Source organism: Melozone crissalis, unplaced genomic scaffold, assembly GCF_028551555.1.
Source record: "Melozone crissalis strain CALT ecotype California unplaced genomic scaffold, PUWL_Pcris_2 ptg000057l_1, whole genome shotgun sequence".
Lineage (NCBI taxonomy): Eukaryota > Metazoa > Chordata > Aves > Passeriformes > Passerellidae > Melozone > Melozone crissalis.
In genome coordinates, this window is record NW_026535835.1 from 7,381,513 (window position 1) to 7,401,483 (window position 19,971).

Genomic DNA, 19,971 nt, shown 5'->3' on the forward strand with positions numbered 1-19,971 from the left:
CGCGCGGCTCCGCCCGGCCCGGCCCGGCCCGCCCCGTCCGGGGCCGCCCCCGAGGCGGGACCTCCGCGCTCCCTCAGCAATGCTCCCGTTCGTACAAAATTTATTGAGAGGAAAAGTGGGGAAAAACAACAACGCGCGGGGTGAGGGGACCGAGCGGGGCACAGTGGAGGGGACAGGGGGGAACACGAACACGCTGTTGAATATCAACAGTACTAAAGGGGCGCGGGCAGGATCAGGCGTAGAGATCCTCGCGGTCGGCAGAGTAAACCTCCCCCTCCTGCAGCAGCGCGAAGTTGAGGAAGTGAGAGGGGCGATGGACCTCGTGGTAAAACTCCTTGGGGTTGGCGAGCTGCAGCTCGTACTTCATGTTGGGGTCGTGGCGGACACCTGGAGAAGAGGGAGTGTCACCCACCTGAGCACCCTTTCTGCCTCCTCCACCCTTCAGGAGCCTAACACAGCCCTCCACCCTTCTACGACCATTTCCCTGCCAGGAGGAAGTTCTAAACCCACAAAATCATCCCTCTTTGGGTTCCTCCCCTCAAGAGATTTATAATCCTTTTGTGCTAGTCGAGTGTTCTGTCACTCTCATTTCCTGACCCTTTCTCCAGCTGCCCGTGGTGTTCATGATACCAGCACCTCCCTATTGGGACCAGCTTCTCTCTTGCATTTTCCATTATCTCTCCTGCCTGACAGGGATTAATTATTCAGTAGCGATAGACCATGCACTACAATCCTGACAGACATGGGATCTATTTTTCCTCTCTAGCTACCAAAAAAACCCCCATTGAACTGATATCCTAATGCTGGTACTATGGAAAGTTCAGGGCACAGTGCTGGTATCCTTGCCAGCCACTCTGAGGAAGCTTTGGAGTGGGTGAGGAGCTATTCCTCCCTCCCCAAGCTCCTCACACTGCCTCCTTTCCACTCCCCTCCCCAGGCCAGCTCACCCATGAAGTTGTAGTTCCAGGAGCCCTGTGCTGGGACCATGAAGAAGCCGAGGAAGCGGTCGGACAGCAGCATCTGCACCCTCTCGTAGTGGGAGGGCAGGTACCCCTTGGGGTTGTTGCCCTTGTCCGTGTTCTGTCGGCCCCACTCGTACCCACTCGGGGTCAGCTTGTAGGCTGTGAGCGTGCAGGAGCCAGGGGTGAAACTGAAAAGGAGAAGACACGAGGCAAGTCAGACTCACCTGGGGCACAGGAGGGGTAGCAGGAATGAGCCAACACTCCCTTTCTGCCGATTTTGAGTTCCCCAGCTGTGCACCAGAAGCCTCCCTGCCCCTCACCTGCAGGTGATGATGATGGTCTTCTCCCCATCCCAGGAGGGGTTGTCAGCCATGACCTTGGCGTGGGTGGTGACATCCTGTGGTGACAGCTGAGGGGACTCGTTTGGTTGGGTGTGAATCCACCCCAGAGGTTCCATTTCCTGACAAAATGAGAGTGGTTTAGAGAAAATTCAAAACCATTTAAAATGAGACCACTTCAAGCCTGGCAAAAAGGACACAGAGATCACAGGCTTCTCCTTCACTTGATCTCAATCAAGTTTGGCTTCAGATAGAGTCCTTTCAGTCCTTCAACTACAAAAGACCAAGGGAAGCTGTTCCACCACTTCAGGTCCTTTCTAATGACCTTCCACCCACCCTGGAAGCTGAACCTCTACCCACCTTGAGATACTCGTGCTGTGGCAGCTGCCCTGGGAGGTGCACGGTCTGGTGTGTCCCCCACTGGGGCACCATCACAATGCACCGGATCTCCTTCACCTGGGGGTTGTCTGGAGGGCTCACTCCATACAGGTAACCTGCAATCTAAAACACACACCTGCCTTAGGAGGCCAGAATAGATATCTGTGAGTGGGAACTCCTTAATTCCTGAGGAGAGCATCAGGGGGATTCACGTGGACAAAGCACAGCAGGTTCCCAGCCCTTTCTCCCCTGGTGTGTTTGAGTGGGGCACAGCTGTAACAAACTCCCTGCACACTCACCTGGGCCCGCAGGTCTGAGATGCAGATGAACTTCTTCAACACATTTTTGGGAAGAATGTAGGTGTAACCTGTCTCCTTGATGTCATCTGATGAGACATAGATGTGGTTTGTCCGCAGGTGGAGGTTGGCAGCAGAGATTGCTCTGTGAGGACGAGACAGTGATCACAGGGGGCACAGATCCTCCCTGAGCATTCCAACCCTTCCCACCACCCCTGCCTGCCTTCCTACCTGACCCTCCACTCCGTCTTGGAGGAGAAGGTCTGGGTTTCGTAGTTGCTGGTGGTGGAGGTGATGATTTCATCCCCGTGTTTGTTCACCGTGCGGGTCTGCGTGGCCGTCAGCTGCGACTGCTCCTTGGTTTGCTTCTCAATTTCTGCAATCTGCTGCCTCTGCTGGGATGGGGCAGAGATCTCCATGCCCAGGATGATGTCTCGGATCTCTGACTGGGTCAGGGATGCAACGTTCACGCTGGAAGAGAAAATTCACCCAAGTCAAGCATTTCAAAATAACATTCTGGAGCCTTCTCACCTTCAGGCACAGGCTCAGAACACCCACTCTGGGCACTATAAAAAAATTAAACCAAACTTTTTGAACAAAAGAGGGGCCATGATCACATAATGCTTAGATCAGTGATTTGGTGCAGACATTTTTATCTGCATTACCAGAAAGTTATTAAAATTAACCAGATCCCCTACAAAGCTGGGAGTGCACTGACAAAGACCCCTGCCCACAGCCTTTATGGCAGAAGGAAAGGCTGACACGATTATGGCTTACTTGTTCTTCTTGCCATAGTCAGCAAGGATGAGATCCTTCAGCTGCACCTCCACCTTGATCCACTCCTCATCTGTCAGGGTTGGCCAGATGTGGTGAGGCTCAGTGATGGTTGTCTTGTCTGGCTTCAGGATAACTTTGGCTCGATCGTTGTTCACATGCAGCGCCCGGAGAATCAGGATCAGACGGGAGAACGCCTTAGAGATGGAAAGAAGATGGAGTTAGGAAGAAGAAAATTAAATGTACAAGGCCCTAGTAGAGCATTCCTCTGTTTCAGCATATGGGAATTGCCAGGGAAATCCATGTAAAGGAAAATCCAGGCAGATTCAGAGCCAAGTGCTCCCAAACAAATCATCAGGGATATCTGAGGCCTTGGTTCCTGCCTCATTTATCAGCAGCAAAGCAAAATGCAGGAGACACATCTGTGCTTACTGTGTAGGAAGAGATGGTTTTCAGCCAGTCATCATAGAGATTGAAGAGAACCATCTGGGGTTCAGTGGCCTTCAGGATGAGATCACCAAACTTCTCCACTTTCAGACAGGCCTGGAAGGGCAGCTGCAACTCCGAGCCTTTGATCACAATATTGGGGAAATCCAGCAAGTGCACCTGGAGTTTATCAAGAGGAATTAGCTCACAGCTACTGCAGAACATGACACAGAAGTGTCCTGTTATCTCCCACAGATTTTCCACATCCTCAGGGAGCTGCAGCCTTACCTCAAGTGGGTCCAGCATGCCCTTCCGTGTCACTATGATCTGCTTTGGCTGCTCCTCCACGGGCAGGGATCGGATCAAGGCAGCCACTTCCTCAGCAGTCTTCCACTTGGCCAGCTACAGAAAAGACAGCAGGGTTAGAGAAATATCCCCCTGCTCTCCAGCAGCCTCTCCATGTCTCTGGGAACCAAAGGGATGCAAACCAAATTCTAAAAATACAACTGGAATTTATGGCTTGTTCCAGATCAGTGACAAGGCCCAGCATTTCCTCCTTACTGATCACAGAGGGCAGTTCCCATTCCTGGAGCTCAGTTACTCCTGAGTGGCTCAGAAAAAACCCGCTGGCTACTCCACCTCCCTGGATTTGCCACCTGAGCTTTCTCACTGCACTGGATGTACAGCCAAGTGTAACACGGAGCAGAGCACTGTTCCTCAAGCTCTGCTTGATGATGTGGGGTCTTTACACCTCAGAATCTCAAAATCCTTCCAGCAGCAATGCCTCTGTTCCTCCACTTTTATATCCCATGCTCCTGGCTGCCTGATCACTTGGACTTTGGAGCTCCAAACTCATTAAGAGGCAGGAAGATGAAGATCTTTGTGATGGTTTCTGTCCCAAGCAGTCTGAGCCCACCCCCAGCTCACATCCAAGCCCTACCTGTCCCAGACGTTTCTGTCCTGCCCACACAGAAGTGTGGATGATCTTCAGGAAGAGCTGCCCAGTTCTGGGATTGAAGATGAAAATGGCTCCGTTGATGGGTTTTGTGGTCAAATTCCCTTCAAAAGTCTGAGGGGAAAAGCGAGAGTGAGAAGTGCAGGGAGATAAATGGAGCCCACCCACACCTTTACACAAGAGTCAACTCTCTGTGTGCTTTGAGCAGGAGCTCAAAGGGAAATGTGAGAGCTGCTCTGTGCACTCTGCAAAAATCTGGGTCCATGTGCTGACTCCCAGATTTCCATCACACATGGAAACCTCCACCCCATTCAGTCCTTTCCCTGAGCATCCCTCAGGCCTCACCTTGTGGATGGTGACTCTGTACACGTTGGTGTCATCCACAAACCAGATGATCTGGTTGGAGAAGAGCTCCCCATAGTTCTGGGAGGACAGGTAGGGCTCCGTGGGCTCTGAGGAGTAGAGCTGCAGCCCTTTGCGGATCCGCTCCCTCAGCACATACAGGGCAGGGTTTGCTTTCATGATTTTGGCCATGGCCTGCTGGATCAGGGGTTTGCTCCCAGGGAACCAGTTCCCATAAGCACTGAAGGAGGAAACAAACAGAAGTTGTTACCATTAGACCTGAAGAGGTGACAGCCCCACTCAAGTCTTTCCATGCAGCAGCTAGACCCCTTTCTACCTGCTGAAAATACAACTTTGTGCTGCAGTGTGACTTCTGTAATGCCCTAGGAGGTGGGCACCTACGGCTTTTACCTACACCCCCTCAGTGGGAAGCCACAGCACACACATGCTGCAGTCCCAGAAAAGCTGCACCATCTCCAACAAACACACTGGAGAACTGATTTCTGACTCTGCCCCTAGTTTCCAGTGAGAAATAGCTGTCCCCACTTGTAGGGCTTTGAAACAAGGCCTGTCCTTCAGCTCCAACAACAGTCTGACAGAAATATCCTAAGAAACAAATTATTAATGAACTGAGAGAACTGAACCACTACTACTGAGCAAAACTGGGCAACCTGAGATGCCTTATCCCACTCACTGCCCATCTCCAGCTTCTGCCTTCTCCTCCTGCCTGGAATACAACCCAGTCTGGAGATGCACTGAGACAATACCCACAAACCACCAATCCCAACCCTAGAAATGAAACCACAGAAGAAGGTGCAACTCTGACCTGTGCAAGTTGTAGGCCAGATCAATGGCAATGAGCACCCCAGTGGGAGAGGGGTAGATGCTCATGTTGTCTGTGGTGTAGTCCAGGAACTTGGCCCTGGCGTAGCGCTCGATGTCGTGCGAGTCGTAGTCACCCCAGCGCAGTTGGATGTCAATCCAGTACTTCTGGGTGGTGGTGCTGTCCATCACATCCCTGAGGAGAAAACAGCCCACAACAAGTTCATCTGGCACAGAATTCTCCTGCAGTAATTGTCACCCAGCGTGGACACTGCAGCCAGCTCATATCCACCCTGGAAAGGGACCCTGCTGTTCTCTCACACAGCAGTGAGTGCAGAGGCTGGTGAAAGGTTTAAACAAAGCAGCAGTGAGTCCAGGGATTGTCTGGTGAGGATTCACTCCAGATTCTGGCCCTGGGCCAGCTCAGCTTTGTGGGGTTTGCAGAAGAACCTTCAACAGCTCAGGGGAAAGTTCACCCAGAGGAGAGGACAGGAGCAAAGGCAGTGCCAGGAGGTGCTGCAACCACCTACCCAAACAAGCCCTGTGCCCTGCTGGGCACAATCTCCAGTGTCCCCAAATGCCCAAGAGACACAGAGGCTCTGGATGACAGCAGCTCTGCACTGCAGGGAGACTGAGGAGAGGGAAAACTCACTTGGAATCTGCCAGCAAGGATGGACGTGACACATTCCACTTGTAGGAAGCAAAGAGAAGGATATCTGCACATGAGGAGTTCATCTTGTAGGACTTCCTGGGATGGATTGTCTCTTTCTGCACTGTCTCAATCTCCAGAGCATCCAGCTCTTGATCAAACACCTGGGGAAAAGGCAATTAAAGCTGAGATGTGTTCAAGCAACCCAGATAAGGAATCTATCCTCAACACCAAGGCAGTCAGGAAAATCTCATTTTCCATTTCTTCCCTTTCTCTGCCAAGTTGCTGGGAGAGGACTGGTCCTGCTCCAGAAGGGCACAGAAACAAACCAAGGTAACACTGCTTCACCTGACACAAATCCATGACAATGCTCTCATGGATCTTCTGCCACAAGTGAGCTCGGAAAATCTGGATGAGTGAAATCTTCAGCGTGGGGATTTTGCCATGCATGAAGATCCCTGTCAAATCCAGCTGCACCTGGAATCCAACATACACCTGCAAGGGAAAAGCAGCTGTGAGAACACACAACAACACAACTGAGGAAATTTTAAAAATGGAGCACTTAAACCTGTTAAGGAGGTTTAGTACCTCTCTAAGAGATGTTCTGATAATTAATTGGATCAATTAACTGCTCTAATTTCAGTGGAAAAGCATTGTCTGCTCCTAGAGGGACAAACCCCAGGTACTTACGTTGGCTCTGTTGATGGTAGGAGACCACCAGAGAGTGAATCTTCTGTTTGGAATTTGGTTCAAACCCGATCTCTGGGCATTTGTCAGCTTCTTCCACTTCATGGACTCCTCAAAGCCACTGGCCTTCTCCCTAGAAAGGGCAGATCATTAGACTCAACTGAATGAGATGTCCCCCATCTCTGCTGCCAAGTGTCACTTCTAACAGACACAGGGATCAGCCATGAGCTGGGAGTTTTGTTTCATGCCAAGAAATTTCCATGGATTTGCAAGAAGTTCAGCTGTAGCCCCCTTCCAGGTCCCTTACAACTGAACTACACAAGGTTCTGAAGGAACCACTGAAAACCAGCAGAAACTCAACAGAACCAGCACAGCCTGAGCCCAGAGCCCACAGCAAAGCTCCTCTTACCAGAAGAGACCCTCCCACGTGGGGAAGTAGGTGCCCTTGAAGAGTGTGTGCTCCAGGATGCCTTCCACCCCGCCCAGAGCCTGGATCATGTCCGTGCGGTAATTGTTCAGGTTCCAGAGTTTGCCATCGTGGCGCTGGTGTGTCCACCAGAACGGGTTCTGCTTCAGCACCTGCAGAAACAGAGAGCAGATCACTCACCTGGCTGCACTACCTGCAGGAACCAACACCAGGGTGATGGTCAGGGAGCAGCTAAAAAGCCTCATGCCCTCAGTGCTGGAGGACACAGCTCATCTGCAACACGAGTCCTGTCAGTGCTGCTCTGCAATTCACTCTGGGTGGAAACCCAGGTGATATTTTTATCTTTCAGGGACTCGCCTTCTACAGAGCTGTCATTAAAGGCTTCAAATAACAAATTATTCCACTGTTACTAGAACTTAGTCTTTTGGAATGTTTGTTTTGGGATAATTATTATTCTCTCTTCAGAACTGATTCTGTAATGTGTTGTCGTGTTTATTGTGCTTTCCTCCAATACACTGCAATCTATCTAAATGATTCCAAAGGGGATAAGCTACAAATTCTGGAGCATTTGTTTCCAAACAGCCTCTACCAGTCCCAACAAAAGGCTGTAAATTCTTTCTGCAGCAGAGAGACAGAAGTGCGCCTGCAGTAATGCAAGGTACAAGGACTTTGTGTGGAACAGGTATGTGAACTTCATATTCAGGTGAAGAGAAATTCCCTGTCAGTACCTGATATTGTTTGAAGTCAGTCCTGACTCTCCATCCTTTATCATAAGCCAGAGTGTGCCTGTCCTTCTGGAAAAGGGTGTTAATCCGAGGAATTCCCCTGTCCCATGAGTCCTCCAGATCCTCCAGGGTCAGACGCCTGAAGGAACAAAATCCCCACACTTTGTTACCTCTCAATTTACAGCAATACATTAATGAGTAGTTCAGATGAGATCACAGAAATGACTCAGGGCTCTGGCAGGGGACACTAAAATGCCAGAGGTGAGGGAACAGCACTGCAGGTACCACAGGGCCAGCAAGATCTCCAAAACCCCCAGACAGCACAAAACCTCCCACGGCTGCCTGCCTCCCTCACGTGGACACACACCTGTTCTGGGCTATGGCCTCCTGCCGTTTCAGGGCATACTCTGCCCACACCCTCTGAGAGTCAATGAATTCACTCTCCCATGGCTGGATGTAGCGGTACAGGTTGGGGATGAGCTGATCCTCCTCATGACTCATTCCTGAGCGGAAGTGAGTGATGCCAACATCTGTCTGCTTGGACCACCTGGAGCAGAGACAAGAATGAGGTAGGAAAAACTGTGACTTCACTCATCACTGCCATGAGCTACTGTAAAGGCTACACAGCTCTGTACTATGGCATGGTTCAGCACTCTTGGAGTATTTGTAGGGGAAAGAGCATCTGAGAGAACACTCAAGTCATGCAGGAGTTAGAAGAGCACAACTCACCTCAGGTCAGACTGAGGGATGAGAACGTGGCCCATGGAGAGCATGCCCAGCCCTCCCAGCTCCTTAGGGGTGTAGAACACCACAGGAGGAAAACGGCTGGGCATTTTGGAGTTCAGGCCGATCTTGATCCGAGTCTGGATTTTATTTTCACACTTCACCAGCAAATCTAGCAACTCCTGGGTATTTACAACAGCTTCCCGGAAATAAGTCATCAAGCCAATCAGAGCTGTGTTCCATTTATTGACAATCTAGAAAGGAAAGGAAAGGATCAGCTCCTGGCTCATTTCCAAGAATCTGTAGAAAGCTGTCATAGATCTCCCTCCTCCCTTACCTTAGTGAAGGTTGTGGAGCCAGAGGCCATGAGGATCTGCCTCACTCTGTTGTGAAACCTCTGCATGGACTCATCATCCACACGCAGGAAGCACTGAGCCGTGCGCTCCTTGGTCACCTGGAGAGCACAGAGCCATCAATCCCCTCCTGGGACCCCTCTCCAACCCATGGAAACCCCACCCAGGGACTGCTGTCCCAGCCCACCTCGTTCTGCAGGTTCCAGACGCCGTCCTTGTGGGTGAACTCCTCGTAGCTGGTGCGGCACTTGGGCAGGATGCGGCACTCGAAGCCGCACATGTTGAACAGCAGGTTGGGGTTGTCCTTGCTGTACACGGACACGAAGCTGTTCTCCCACTGCACCGTGGTCACCGAGCGGGGCAGACGGTTCTTGATGTCCCAGAACACAGCACGGCCACTGCACAACACCATGGGCACAGGGGCACATCATAATTTGTCCAAATAACAACTGGGCAAAGTCTCAGAGCTTCCCGAATTTTTCAGCGCAGACCCCTCACTTCTCCCATCTCATCCTGTGCATCTATCAGTCTCCAACAGTTATTTATCAATGATTTTTTCCTACCACTTCTTCCCCAGTCAACAGTTATTTATCACTGATTTTCCTAGCACTTCTTCCCCAGTCTCCAACAGTTTTTTCCCCTTTTTCCCAGCATTATTTAGCACTGATTTTCCCCTTTTTCCTTCCACTTCTTCCCCAATCTCCAACAGTTACTTATCACTGACTTCCCCCTTTTTCCCAGTACTTTTCCTCCAGTCTCCAACAGTTATTTATCACCGATTTTCCCCTTTTTCCCAGCACTTCTTCCCCAGTCTCCAACAATTATTTATCACTGATTTTCCCAGCACTTCTTCCCCAGTCTCCAGCAGTTATTTACCACTGATTTTCCCCTTTTCCCCAGCTGCAGCACTCACAGGTTCACGTCGTGCTTCATGAGGCGCATGCGAGCGTCCCGGGGCCAGCACTTCTTGTTGTTGTAGCCCACGATGTTCTCATTGTTGGGGTCAGGGTGCTCTGTCAGATACCTCTGGATCAGGTCCCTTGCCTCATCAGCTGTAAACCTGGAAATGCACAAAAAACCATCTGGAATTACATGGTAGACTTAGCAACACCAGCCTGGCCAGAAAGATTAAAGATTAAATTAGGAAAAGCTGTTTGTCAGTGTGTTTGAAGGTAACCACCTCATTTTTGTGTCCTCCCAAGGAAGGGGGAAATTTCATTAGCAAATTTCATTAGCAACAGAGCAACTCAGGGTTTGGGTTATCTTTCTATGAAGAGATAGAAAAGGTTTATTTTACCAGTCTCTAATTTACCAAATCCCTAACAACTGGCATATTTCTATTTCTATTCATTTGTGTTTCTTGACATTGTTGTATTTCTATCGGTCCAGTGAAACTGGAGGAGGAATGAGGACATCCAGGTATCCAAGGAAGTCTGTCAATTCAAATATTCCTGATCTTCAAAGCAAAAGGAACAAAAGCCAGCAGCAGGAGCATATTAAACCTCCCTTGCCTTTGTGCTGACCTGAGGAAAGCAGGGCCCAGAGGTCTCACCTGAAGAAGATGTGAATCCTGTCAATGTATCTGCAGAAGAGGCGAATGGGATGGGCCACCTCCGTGGCAATGTCCTGGAAGCTGAGGAAGTCATTTGGCATCTGGGGGGGCCCTGCCATCTCACTGGCCCTGTGCAGGCCCAGCACCAGCAGGTCCATCACGAGCCCATAGTACTGGACAATGAAGGAAGCAAACTGCAGCCCACGGATAATCCCATAGGAGTTTGTGTGATTCATGTCCTGAGGAGACAAAGGGGAGTTGTGAGAAAACACACCCCAACACATCAGAACCCTTTCACCTGAGCAGCCGTTCCTCAGCACGACCCTGAAGGTTTTTTTTACTCCCTCATCACCTTTCTTTGGCAAGTCTTGTGCTCCTTCTTTTACAAATCCTCCTCCCTCATGGGTCCCTTTTAGCACAAACCCCCTTTCCTGACAGCAACCATCACCTTGTAGTTGATCACCACGTTGTTCTTGGCTGTCATGTAGTCAGCAATGTTGTGATCAACGATGAGACGCAGCAGCCTGTTGAGCAAGGTCAGGTCAATCTTCTCATACATCTTCTCAAAGCGAGACTCCAGCATCACGTTGCACTCCCCTTCACTTGTTTCCCAAACATCCTGCAGGTTATTGATGCCTGAGGGAACAAAATCTTGGGTTATCTGACATATCAGAGCACAGAAGCAGCCACTGGATACAGGAACTCAACATAAGTCTTGCAATGCCTGATTTTTCACACTCTGGATCTTCCAGTCTATCCAGAAGTGGGAGGAAAACTATATAATCAACCATAAATGCTGTGCAAGTTATCCCCCTCCAGTATACACACATGTATTAACCTACAAAATACATCTCTGATTGTAATTATTGACTGCAAATTGCAAAACCAAAATGCAGCTCCTAAGGGACACAAGTTCCCCCATAGGAAAAATCATTTTTGCATGGAATCCAAGAGCCCACTGACCTTGGCACCACTTGTACACCAGCAGTGGGGGTGGCTCAGTGTCAGCAGGTTTGATCCAAGGAGGGAAGAGCCTTCGCTTATCAGCCTCATACCACAAGTACTGATCCAGATAAGCATCTGTGATCTTTTCCAGGGGCTCAACATCATAAACAGGGACCAGGTGGCTGTAGAGATCCATGAACTCAATTCCCACCTAAAAAAAAAAAAGAGGGGGAAAAAAACTGAGGCTGGTAGTTGAGAGAAAACACAAGTTTTTGTGCCATTCAGCTTCTGAATGCAGCAAACATGGCTGGGCTTTCACTCACCTCCTTGAAGGCTCTCTGAGTCAGCAGGTGACGCTTGATTCTGGACAGAGCTTCGTGGGGATTATCATAAGCCTGCTCAATCAAGCCCAGCTCCTCTCTCTGTGACTGATTCAGGCGTGATTTCACACTGAAAACAAGGGAGAACAGCTCAGCACCTGCACACAAACAGCCTAAGGGCCCACAGCATTAAACTGATGAATGATAATGTTCAACCTGTAAATCCTCACAATCCACGTCCCCAAAACTGCAAACATGGCAGTGGTTTTGCACAAGTGACAGAGTCAATAGGAACTCCCAGATTAATTGGCAGTACCAAACCAACAGTTTTACCAGTCCACCAGGGTAAATTTTACACCATCCTCCACCACAGGAATAATGGATAACAAAACAGAAATTTTTCCCAGTGCCCCTAAAGATCAAGATAATTTCCCACTGCTTACCTGTAAGCTTCCTTCAGCCTCTCCAGGGCTAAGATCAGCAACTTGGTGTCATGCTTGTAGGAAAGTGGTGGGAAAGGAATGGGGGAGAACCTCCTGCTCTCCAGCCAGTGCACTGTGGTTGTGTACACAGCAACGGCCTCTTCTGCAGTGATGTAAGGCCCATCCTGCAGAACCACACCACCAGAATCAATCAGTGAAAGCTTTCCTAGGAGAACAGCATTAATTTGGGCAATTTCAGGGAGGACAGAAGTACCTTCAGGTAATTATGCTGCCGTTCCTGCTCAGCTTTCAGGTAGAGTCTGGTCAGCCTGCCCAGGTTCTTCTTACAGACGGTTTTGTCGACAGTGGCGCCCCGGCGGATCCGCTCCCGGTTGTAGTGAGCTGTGTTTGTCCACCAGTCAGCTTTGGCCTTCACATACCTCAGGATCATGTTCTCAATAGGAGTTGGCAGCCCTGGCACCTGGGGAGGGACAGGAATTTGAGGGAAGCAGGAGTGGGAGCCTTCCAAGAGCAGTTCCACTTGGGTGATGCTAGAACTGAACCCAAAGGCCAAGTGAGAGCTTTACCTTCCATGGAATATTGGCCTTCCAGCAGCGCCAAGCCTCACTCAGGTGCTGCAGGATGGTTCTGGCTTTGTTCTGCTTGATCCCTTCTGGCATCATGTCCAGGATGTCGTGCATCACAGCTGCCCTGAGCTCCAGGTCAAAGTGAGACTCCACGCGCTGCTTCGTGACAGTCTTTGCCACACCCTTGGAGTGACGGCCTGGAAAAAAGAAATCCTTCAGAATTCTGACACCATCAGGCAGTGATTCTCCTCCTTCCTGAGGAGGTGCAGGATATCTGGAGAAATTACACTGCCAGGAGTCTGGAGTAAATGATTAAGGGGCTATGGAGCAGGAAATCCCACTTCCATTTAGAATCTGTTCCGGGGGCACAGATGTTGAAAGAGCTCTAAGCTGGTCAATGCAGCATGGATAAAAACCACCAGCATGAACAGGAAACTGGCTGGCAAGCAAACAGTATTCATCTTTACCACACACTCCTCCCACGTGCAGCATTTACAGGGTGCTGACCTTCAAACTGCCTGGCCAGCAGATTCCCCAGCCAGCGTTCCAGCAGTGGGGTGATGCCCCTCATGAAGAACAGCCACACTCTCCAGCCTGGAGCCCAGAAACCACAGCCAGGACCTTTGCCCACAGGCCCCTGGAAGAACAGAGACACGAGAGCAGGTCATTTATTGACATTCCAGAATTCCTCAGTTTAAATGGGGTCAGTATCATGTGGAAAGGTGGAACTCACAGTGTTGAACCTGTAGTAGATGAGATGTTTCAGGTCCTTGCACATCCGAATCTGCCTCATGAGTTTGTATTTGTACCGGTACATCCCAGTGAGCTGACCCACGTGGGCAAAGATGTACTGCAGGCCATCTGCCAGCTGAGACAAGGAACACAGTCAGGGACAACAATCAGCACCTCAGACACCACCTCCAGCAGCCAGGTTTATTGGACAGAGTGTATCAGGCCATAAAAAGCTCCAAATGCTGGCTCAGACAATGATCAATTCTTATAAACTAATATAAAAGCAGAATTTCAAACAGTACTGTGTATTTTCAATGTTTCCCCTCTTCTCCCCAACACTGCAACATTCAGCCACTTTGTGCATCCCATATAAAATATTCCAATTCTCCTCTCAACTTCTTCTCACCACATTTAAAGCCAAAAAGCCTACCTGAAATGCATCCACATTCCCCAGTCTGTACTGGACGTGGCTGTCCACCACCAGCTTAGTCAGCCTCAGGACCTCCCGGCACAGATGGAAAGCATTCCCAAAACGGGATTTCTTTCTTTCCTGGAAAAGACAAAATATTCATAATTCATGTAACTATATCACAGAAGAGTGAAACAACTCCAATCTGGCCAACAACTGAGCAGCTGAGGCACTGTGACCTCTCTTTCCTCACTACACAACAACCTTCACATACATAAACTCTGCTCTTGTGTACAACAGCACATGGACTGGTACCTTTGTGGTGAGGGTCTTCACAGGCTTCAGGTTGAAATTGTAATCCAAGTGAAGGTAATTCAGGTTCTTTCTGTGGATCAGCAGGTTCAGCATGTTGTAGCCCTGGCGACACACCTGCAGGCCAACCTCCACCCAGTCCAGCTTGGTGGACTGGAAAAACTTGGTGGCCTTGAAGGAGCGGAACAGGTACCTGGAGAGAGCAGAGACCACCATCAGCTCAATCCCTACAGAGATCAGCAGTTCCCCACTGAGCAGAGCCCACTCACCTCTTCTTCTGGGCCTTGGGAGGTCTGTGTTTGAGTGCATTCAGGACATAGTATTTCAGGAGCTTCTGGTAGGACACTCTCACCTTGACTGGCTGTCCTGCTGGGCAGTGCTCACGGTACCTATGGATAAATCACACCCCAAAGCTTCAGCTAACTCACATTCCTTACACTAAAGTGTCCAGAAACTCTCCTAAAATCTCTAGAAACCAGCCAGCATAATGTCTTTATTTAACTTTCAGGTAATAATGTCATGATCACTACATCAGCCCTTCCCCCAGGACAGAACTCACCAGTTCTTGACCAGTGGGATGTCAAGAGCTCTGCGGGTCCTGCCAGACCTCAGGTTGAAGGGTCGTGGTGCCCACAGCAAGGCAATGCCATTGGCTGTGTTATCAGTGTAGAGAGGGGTATCCTTCAGGAAAGGCTCCACAAACTCTGGCAACTCAAACTCTTCATCATCATCAGGCAGTGGTTCCTGGCTCTGAAATACAGAAGCAGCACACAAGGTGATTCCTGGTTGCTTCAGCTCAGTTTCTGAGCTAAGCAAGTTAAAAATCCATCTCTTTGCTCTCATGGAAGAAGTGTGGCTGCACTGAGCATGAGAGAAGCAAAAAGCACCCAACAAGGCAAACTGTGGCTGCTAGAGTCTGAGTTAGCTGTTATGGGGTAACTTCAGGGAGATGCCAGCTCCTGAATACACCAAGAGCAACCAAGAAGACAAATTATCTCTCAGAAGACTCTAAAATCATTAATTACACATTTGGCTTTATCCTGCAGAAACCAAAGGAGACAACTTTGTGCAACTCCAGAAGAAAACTAAAATGACAACTGTGGCTTTTTTTTTTTTTGTCAAAGGGCTGGTGCTTTCTTCTGAAATATTTACGTTTGTGTGCTGCTATCAGAAGCAAGATACTAAAGCCCCCTACTTCCACACCTAGGGTTTATCACAGTTAACCCAGTGACTCACCTTGACAGAATGTCTGTGTGAAATGGGGTTGATCAGAGGATCAAAGTAAAAAGCTGGGAGATCAGGATCTTCTGTTTTAATGAAAACAACGTTTGGAGTATGATACCTGCAACAAAAAATAAGCATTAGAGTCTTTGACAGCCTTTCCCTCCTCTCCTGGCTCTGGAGGCTGCTGCTCTTACCAGGTGAGGTGGACATGGTGTGGCAGGTTGTTGTACAGGTACGGGAAAGCGATTTTGTACTCTGTCCTGATGGGCTGCCTGATGATGATTTTGTTGATGTCATTAAATTCATTCCAGTCTTCATCCCTTAAAATGAGACAAGAAACTGTTATGCAGGCATTCATGGTGAGAGAGACAAACATTCATGACTGAAAACATCCCCATTTCCCAGATAACCACTCATCTCTGTGTTAAACCCAACACTTACTGAAGATTGATGTCCCTGACGAGGGGCTCAAACTTGGGACCTCCAGGAATGGCCATGTTCAGTGCCTTGGAGGTGAAGAATGCTTTCAGGTCAAACAGGTAGAAGTAGTTGTCATCCACCAGGTCAGTGAGCAGCTGGTTGGCCAGGCGGTACAGGGTGGACATCATGGGCAGGGTGAACTGCCAGCGCTGGTACGTGGAGCCGTTCACATACCTGGGGGAGCAGAGCAGGGACACTCCAGGCACAGCCACAGCGTCACCAAACACCTCCTGCCACCCATCATCCATCAAGGACAGGTGACACATGGGTGTCTCTAGACTGAAAGAAGGCTGCAGCACTGTTAAAGAGCACTCTGGACTCCTCCTGGCCAGAAAATGCTGCTCCAGTTCCTCTCCTCCTCTGTGTCCCAGAACATCTCTGCACCCTGAGCAAATTTCAAATTCCAGCTAGACAATGCAGGCTGTCAGCTGTACAGCATGGTCAGTGTCACCATGATATTTTCTGAAAAATCCTCTTTGCCCAGGATTTTCTCCTGGGAAGCTGAGAAGCCTCACAGAGAAATAAAAACAATAATTATCTGATTGCTGCTCCTGTTTTGCTGCTTTGGAACATGGTCTGGAGATTGTTTACCAACAGGTGCATGTTTGATTGGTTACATGTGAATTGTTTTAACTTAATGATCAATCACAGCCATCTGTATCAGACTCTGAGTCAGCCATGAGTTTTTATTATTCATTCTTGTTAAGCCTTCTGATGTATCCTTTCTCTTTCTTTAGTATAGTTTCAATATAGCATAATATAATCTAATCTAATTAATATAAAATAATAAATATAAAAACCATAAATTAATAAATAGAAACATATAATATTATAAATATATAATAAATATAATTATGTAATTGTTATATTATGTTATGTTATATTATGTTATATTATGTTAGTCTTCTGAGAACATGGAGTCAAATTCTCATCTCTCACCTCATCCTGGGGACCTCTCAAACACCACAGTATGTGAGGTGAAGAAAATCAGTTTTAGCAGGTGAGTGGGTCACAGGCCTCCTAGATAGAGGGGCCTTGCTGGATGCTGGACCACAGAATCCCAGAATGGTTTGGCTTGGAAGGAACTTTAAAGCTCATCTTGTTCCAAGCCTTCCACCTTCCTCTATCCCAGGTTGCCCAGAGCCCCATCCAACCTGGCTTGGATCACTTCCAGGGATGGGGCAGCCACAGCTTCTCTGAGCAACCTGTACCTTCCCAACACTCAGGTTTTCCCTCCCACCCTTGAGGGAAGGTTTTTCTCTCCCCACCAACATCACACAAAGCTTACACACTGCTCTGCACCCCTAATTCATGCACTGTTTGTTTTCCCCCTGTCCCAGTGCCACGTACTTCCTGTTGTCCTTCAGAGGCTGGTGGTCATAGAACCAGTCCAGCACAGGGGCATCCTCCTCTGGATCCAGCTCCAGCTGAATGGCCTCCAGGGGCTCCACATCCAGGATGTTATCAGCATAATCCAGAGGGGGCTCCTCATCATCAAACGGGGGGAATCTCATCCTCTTGAAGTGACGCCTGTCCCTCTTCTCCCGCCTCATCATGATCCACATGGAGCTGCAGGAAACCAGGGGGAAGTTCAAATCAGGGGGGTTTCATGGTGGATGCAGAAAGGTTTGGCCCAGCTGGGCGAAGGAGAAGGCACCTACCCCCACTGGGCAATGTAGACAGGCTCGATGACCCAGGGGATCTCGTTGACGAAGGAGATGGCGCCGGTGATGTGGTACAGGACAGGAACGTCCCGGATCTGCTCCCAGGGCATGGGCATGTTCTCCAGCAGCTTCAGCACAGCATGGGGCATGTACTTCAGAGCACTGCAGCCACAAAGCAAGGGAAACCACGCTGGAGGGGCTCTCAGGGACAGCCAAGCAGCTGCCAGGAGCCAAACGAGCTCCCAGTTTTCCCTGAGAGCTGCACATCTAACCCGTTCAAAAACCAAATCCATGAATTTCCCACTCTACCTTTGGGCTAGCAAAAGGTTTTCTAGTGATGTGGCCTTCAGGAATGTTGCTAACAAAAATGGAAGTTTTAAAGTGAGTTTCTGGAGTTTTTATGGGTAATGGTAAGTTACTGCAGCAGGCCATGATATGCACTATACAGCTCTCTACACCCAAACAGCAAAGAAGCACTCAGGATGCTTTTTAATCTTTCAAAAAACATTTCATACTCTCCCCAGCCTCTTCTAGAACACTGTGTTATGCAGGGTAATGTTTTTTCTCATAAATTCAAACCAACATTTCCCTTTGTTGATGCTCTTTTGCACTGACACCTCACAGCAACAGACTGAGCTACAGCTGACACTGAAATCCCTTTGGAGAAAAGGCTTCTCCTTCAATGATACACTATCCAGGCTAATATTTTTTCTCATAAATTCAAAGCAACAACTCCTTTCACTGATCCTCCTCTGCACTGACACCTCAGGGCATCCTCAGCGAGCCACAACAGGCACAAAGAGCCCTTTGGAGAAGAATCTTTCCCCTTAACAACCACCAAAGCGGCAGCGGCGGATCCCCCGAGCTCCCCCGGTCACACACCGCGGACCCCTTACCCCAGGTAGACGCGCTTGTCGTGCCGGAATTTCCTATTGGTCATGTCGCCGTGGTCGCGGATGATTTTGCGGACATGCTCGGGGGGCATGTCCTCCTTCTGCGCGTCCACGAAGCCGAATTTCCTCTTCTCCGCATAGCGCTTGGCCTGCAGCTGCTGCCACTTGCGGGCTGCGGGGACACAGAGTCCGGGTCACACCTTGTCCCCCCCGGAGGAGGATCTGGGGGGCCGGGGCCGTACCCACCTTTCTCCTGCAGCTTCTCCTCGGACATGTAGTCGGGCAGCGGCGCCAACGGGTTGGGCACCGGGGCGCAGCCGCCGCGGTACGGGAACACGGCGGCCATGGCGACGCTGCTGCGGAGAGCGTGGAGAGGGGCTCAGGGTGAGGTACAGAATCACAGCGAGGCCGCCGCCGGTCGCTCCCCCGTCACTCCCGCCCGCCTCGGGCCCACCCCGGGCCCGCCGCTCCCCCTTGGCCCTCACCGGCAGCCGCGACCCCCGCGCTCCCCCACCACAATGGCGGCGCCGCGCCGTCGCTACCGCGCCTGCGAGACCCGGATGTAGGCGTGACTAGCAGCGCGGGATGCCCAATCAGCTTTCAGGAAGCCTGACAGACAGCAGGTTTATCCTATCAGAGGGCGGAGAGGCGGGGGACGGAACTGAAGGCGGAAGAGAGGAGGAAGTTGTGTCTGGAGCACACTTCCGGTGTGCCGTCCCGCTTTCCCCGGTCCCGCCCTTCGCTGTTTCCCATTGGCGGAGAGGGGCGGCGGTGACAGCGCAGCGCCGCTTCTGATTGGACAGCGCCTGGCGCAGCCCACTGCTCGCTGCTGTAGGGGGCGCCACGGGCCAGGCCGTGCCCCCCCCCCCCACCCCAAGGGGTGGTAGGGGCGGGGGGAGCCCTCAGGGAGACATTTTGGGTATCCGGGACAATCCCGGTGATGTCCCCGGTGGAGCAGCGCGGGGACATTCCCCACGGGGCCTGGACATCCCCTCAGTGCGCTCAGCCAGCCCTCGTGGCCCAGGCAGGCAGGGGATGCTGTGCCCCAGTGATGCCTCGCCCCAGTACTGCCCCCATGGCCACACTGTGGCCCCTGATCCCCCAGCAAGCCACCTACCTCACTGCCCCCTTCCTGCCCCTCTCCAGGAGCACAGGGCCCTCCAGCCCTCAGTGTTTGCCCAGGAGCTGTGAAATATGAGGGCAGCTCACTGTGGGTGCGTTTAATGTGTTGTCAGGTCTCAGGGCAGGTTCTTGCCTTAGGGCTTTCCATGGGGAGAGGGGTTTGTTCTGGAAGGAAATTGGATGGGGTTGGAGCAGGGCTGGTTCCCTGATGGAGATGCTCCTTCCAGATCCATGGTCCCCTATATGGTGGGAATAGAGAGGTGAGTCCTTCCCAAAGCCTTTCCAGCCAAGGCTGTGGCACTTCCCATGGGGATGGACAAGCACAGGGCATCCCCACGTCCGACCTCGGTGACCTGCAAAGCCACTGCTTATCCCACCTTAGCCCTGTGGGAAAACCACGGCGGATTAAGAGGAGCCCAAACCAGGCTCCCCCGGTGCCCAGCCCCACGTGC

At 50.5% G+C, this 19,971-nt stretch overlaps 1 protein-coding gene across 1 annotated transcript; it reads right to left on the reverse strand.

The window, feature by feature from the left end:
• Positions 1-83: 83 nt before the first annotated feature.
• Positions 84-18,943, reverse strand: PRPF8 (pre-mRNA processing factor 8). The gene is made up of 43 exons (XM_054287178.1): positions 18,883-18,943; positions 18,644-18,753; positions 18,401-18,569; positions 17,502-17,666; positions 17,191-17,409; positions 15,802-16,014; positions 15,555-15,680; positions 15,373-15,478; positions 14,696-14,886; positions 14,406-14,525; positions 14,140-14,329; positions 13,846-13,965; positions 13,417-13,551; positions 13,191-13,320; positions 12,684-12,880; positions 12,371-12,577; positions 12,118-12,281; positions 11,678-11,804; positions 11,373-11,565; positions 10,858-11,045; positions 10,410-10,648; positions 9,771-9,917; positions 9,045-9,255; positions 8,842-8,958; positions 8,511-8,758; positions 8,149-8,328; positions 7,785-7,920; positions 7,039-7,208; positions 6,633-6,762; positions 6,291-6,437; positions 5,946-6,106; positions 5,298-5,489; positions 4,475-4,712; positions 4,115-4,243; positions 3,463-3,576; positions 3,181-3,354; positions 2,752-2,945; positions 2,206-2,445; positions 1,978-2,119; positions 1,661-1,801; positions 1,283-1,422; positions 948-1,150; positions 84-387 (listed from the first exon to the last, which is right to left on the reverse strand). Exons 2-43 carry the CDS (start codon positions 18,741-18,743, stop codon positions 233-235), a joined length of 7,008 nt encoding a protein of 2,335 aa, XP_054143153.1. The 5' UTR covers positions 18,744-18,753; positions 18,883-18,943; the 3' UTR covers positions 84-232.
• Positions 18,944-19,971: the final 1,028 nt, after the last annotated feature.

Coding starts and splice junctions, on each gene's coding strand:
- PRPF8 (XM_054287178.1), bottom strand. CDS start 18,743: ATGGCCGCCGTGTTCCCGTACCGCGGCGGCTGCGCCCCGGTGCCCAAC. Junction 16,015..17,190: donor CCTCTGAAGGACAACAGGAA/GTACGTGGCACT, acceptor CTGCTCCCCCAG/GTATGTGAACGGCTCCACGT. Junction 13,552..13,845: donor GGAATGTGGATGCATTTCAG/GTAGGCTTTTTG, acceptor TCCTTGTCTCAG/CTGGCAGATGGCCTGCAGTA.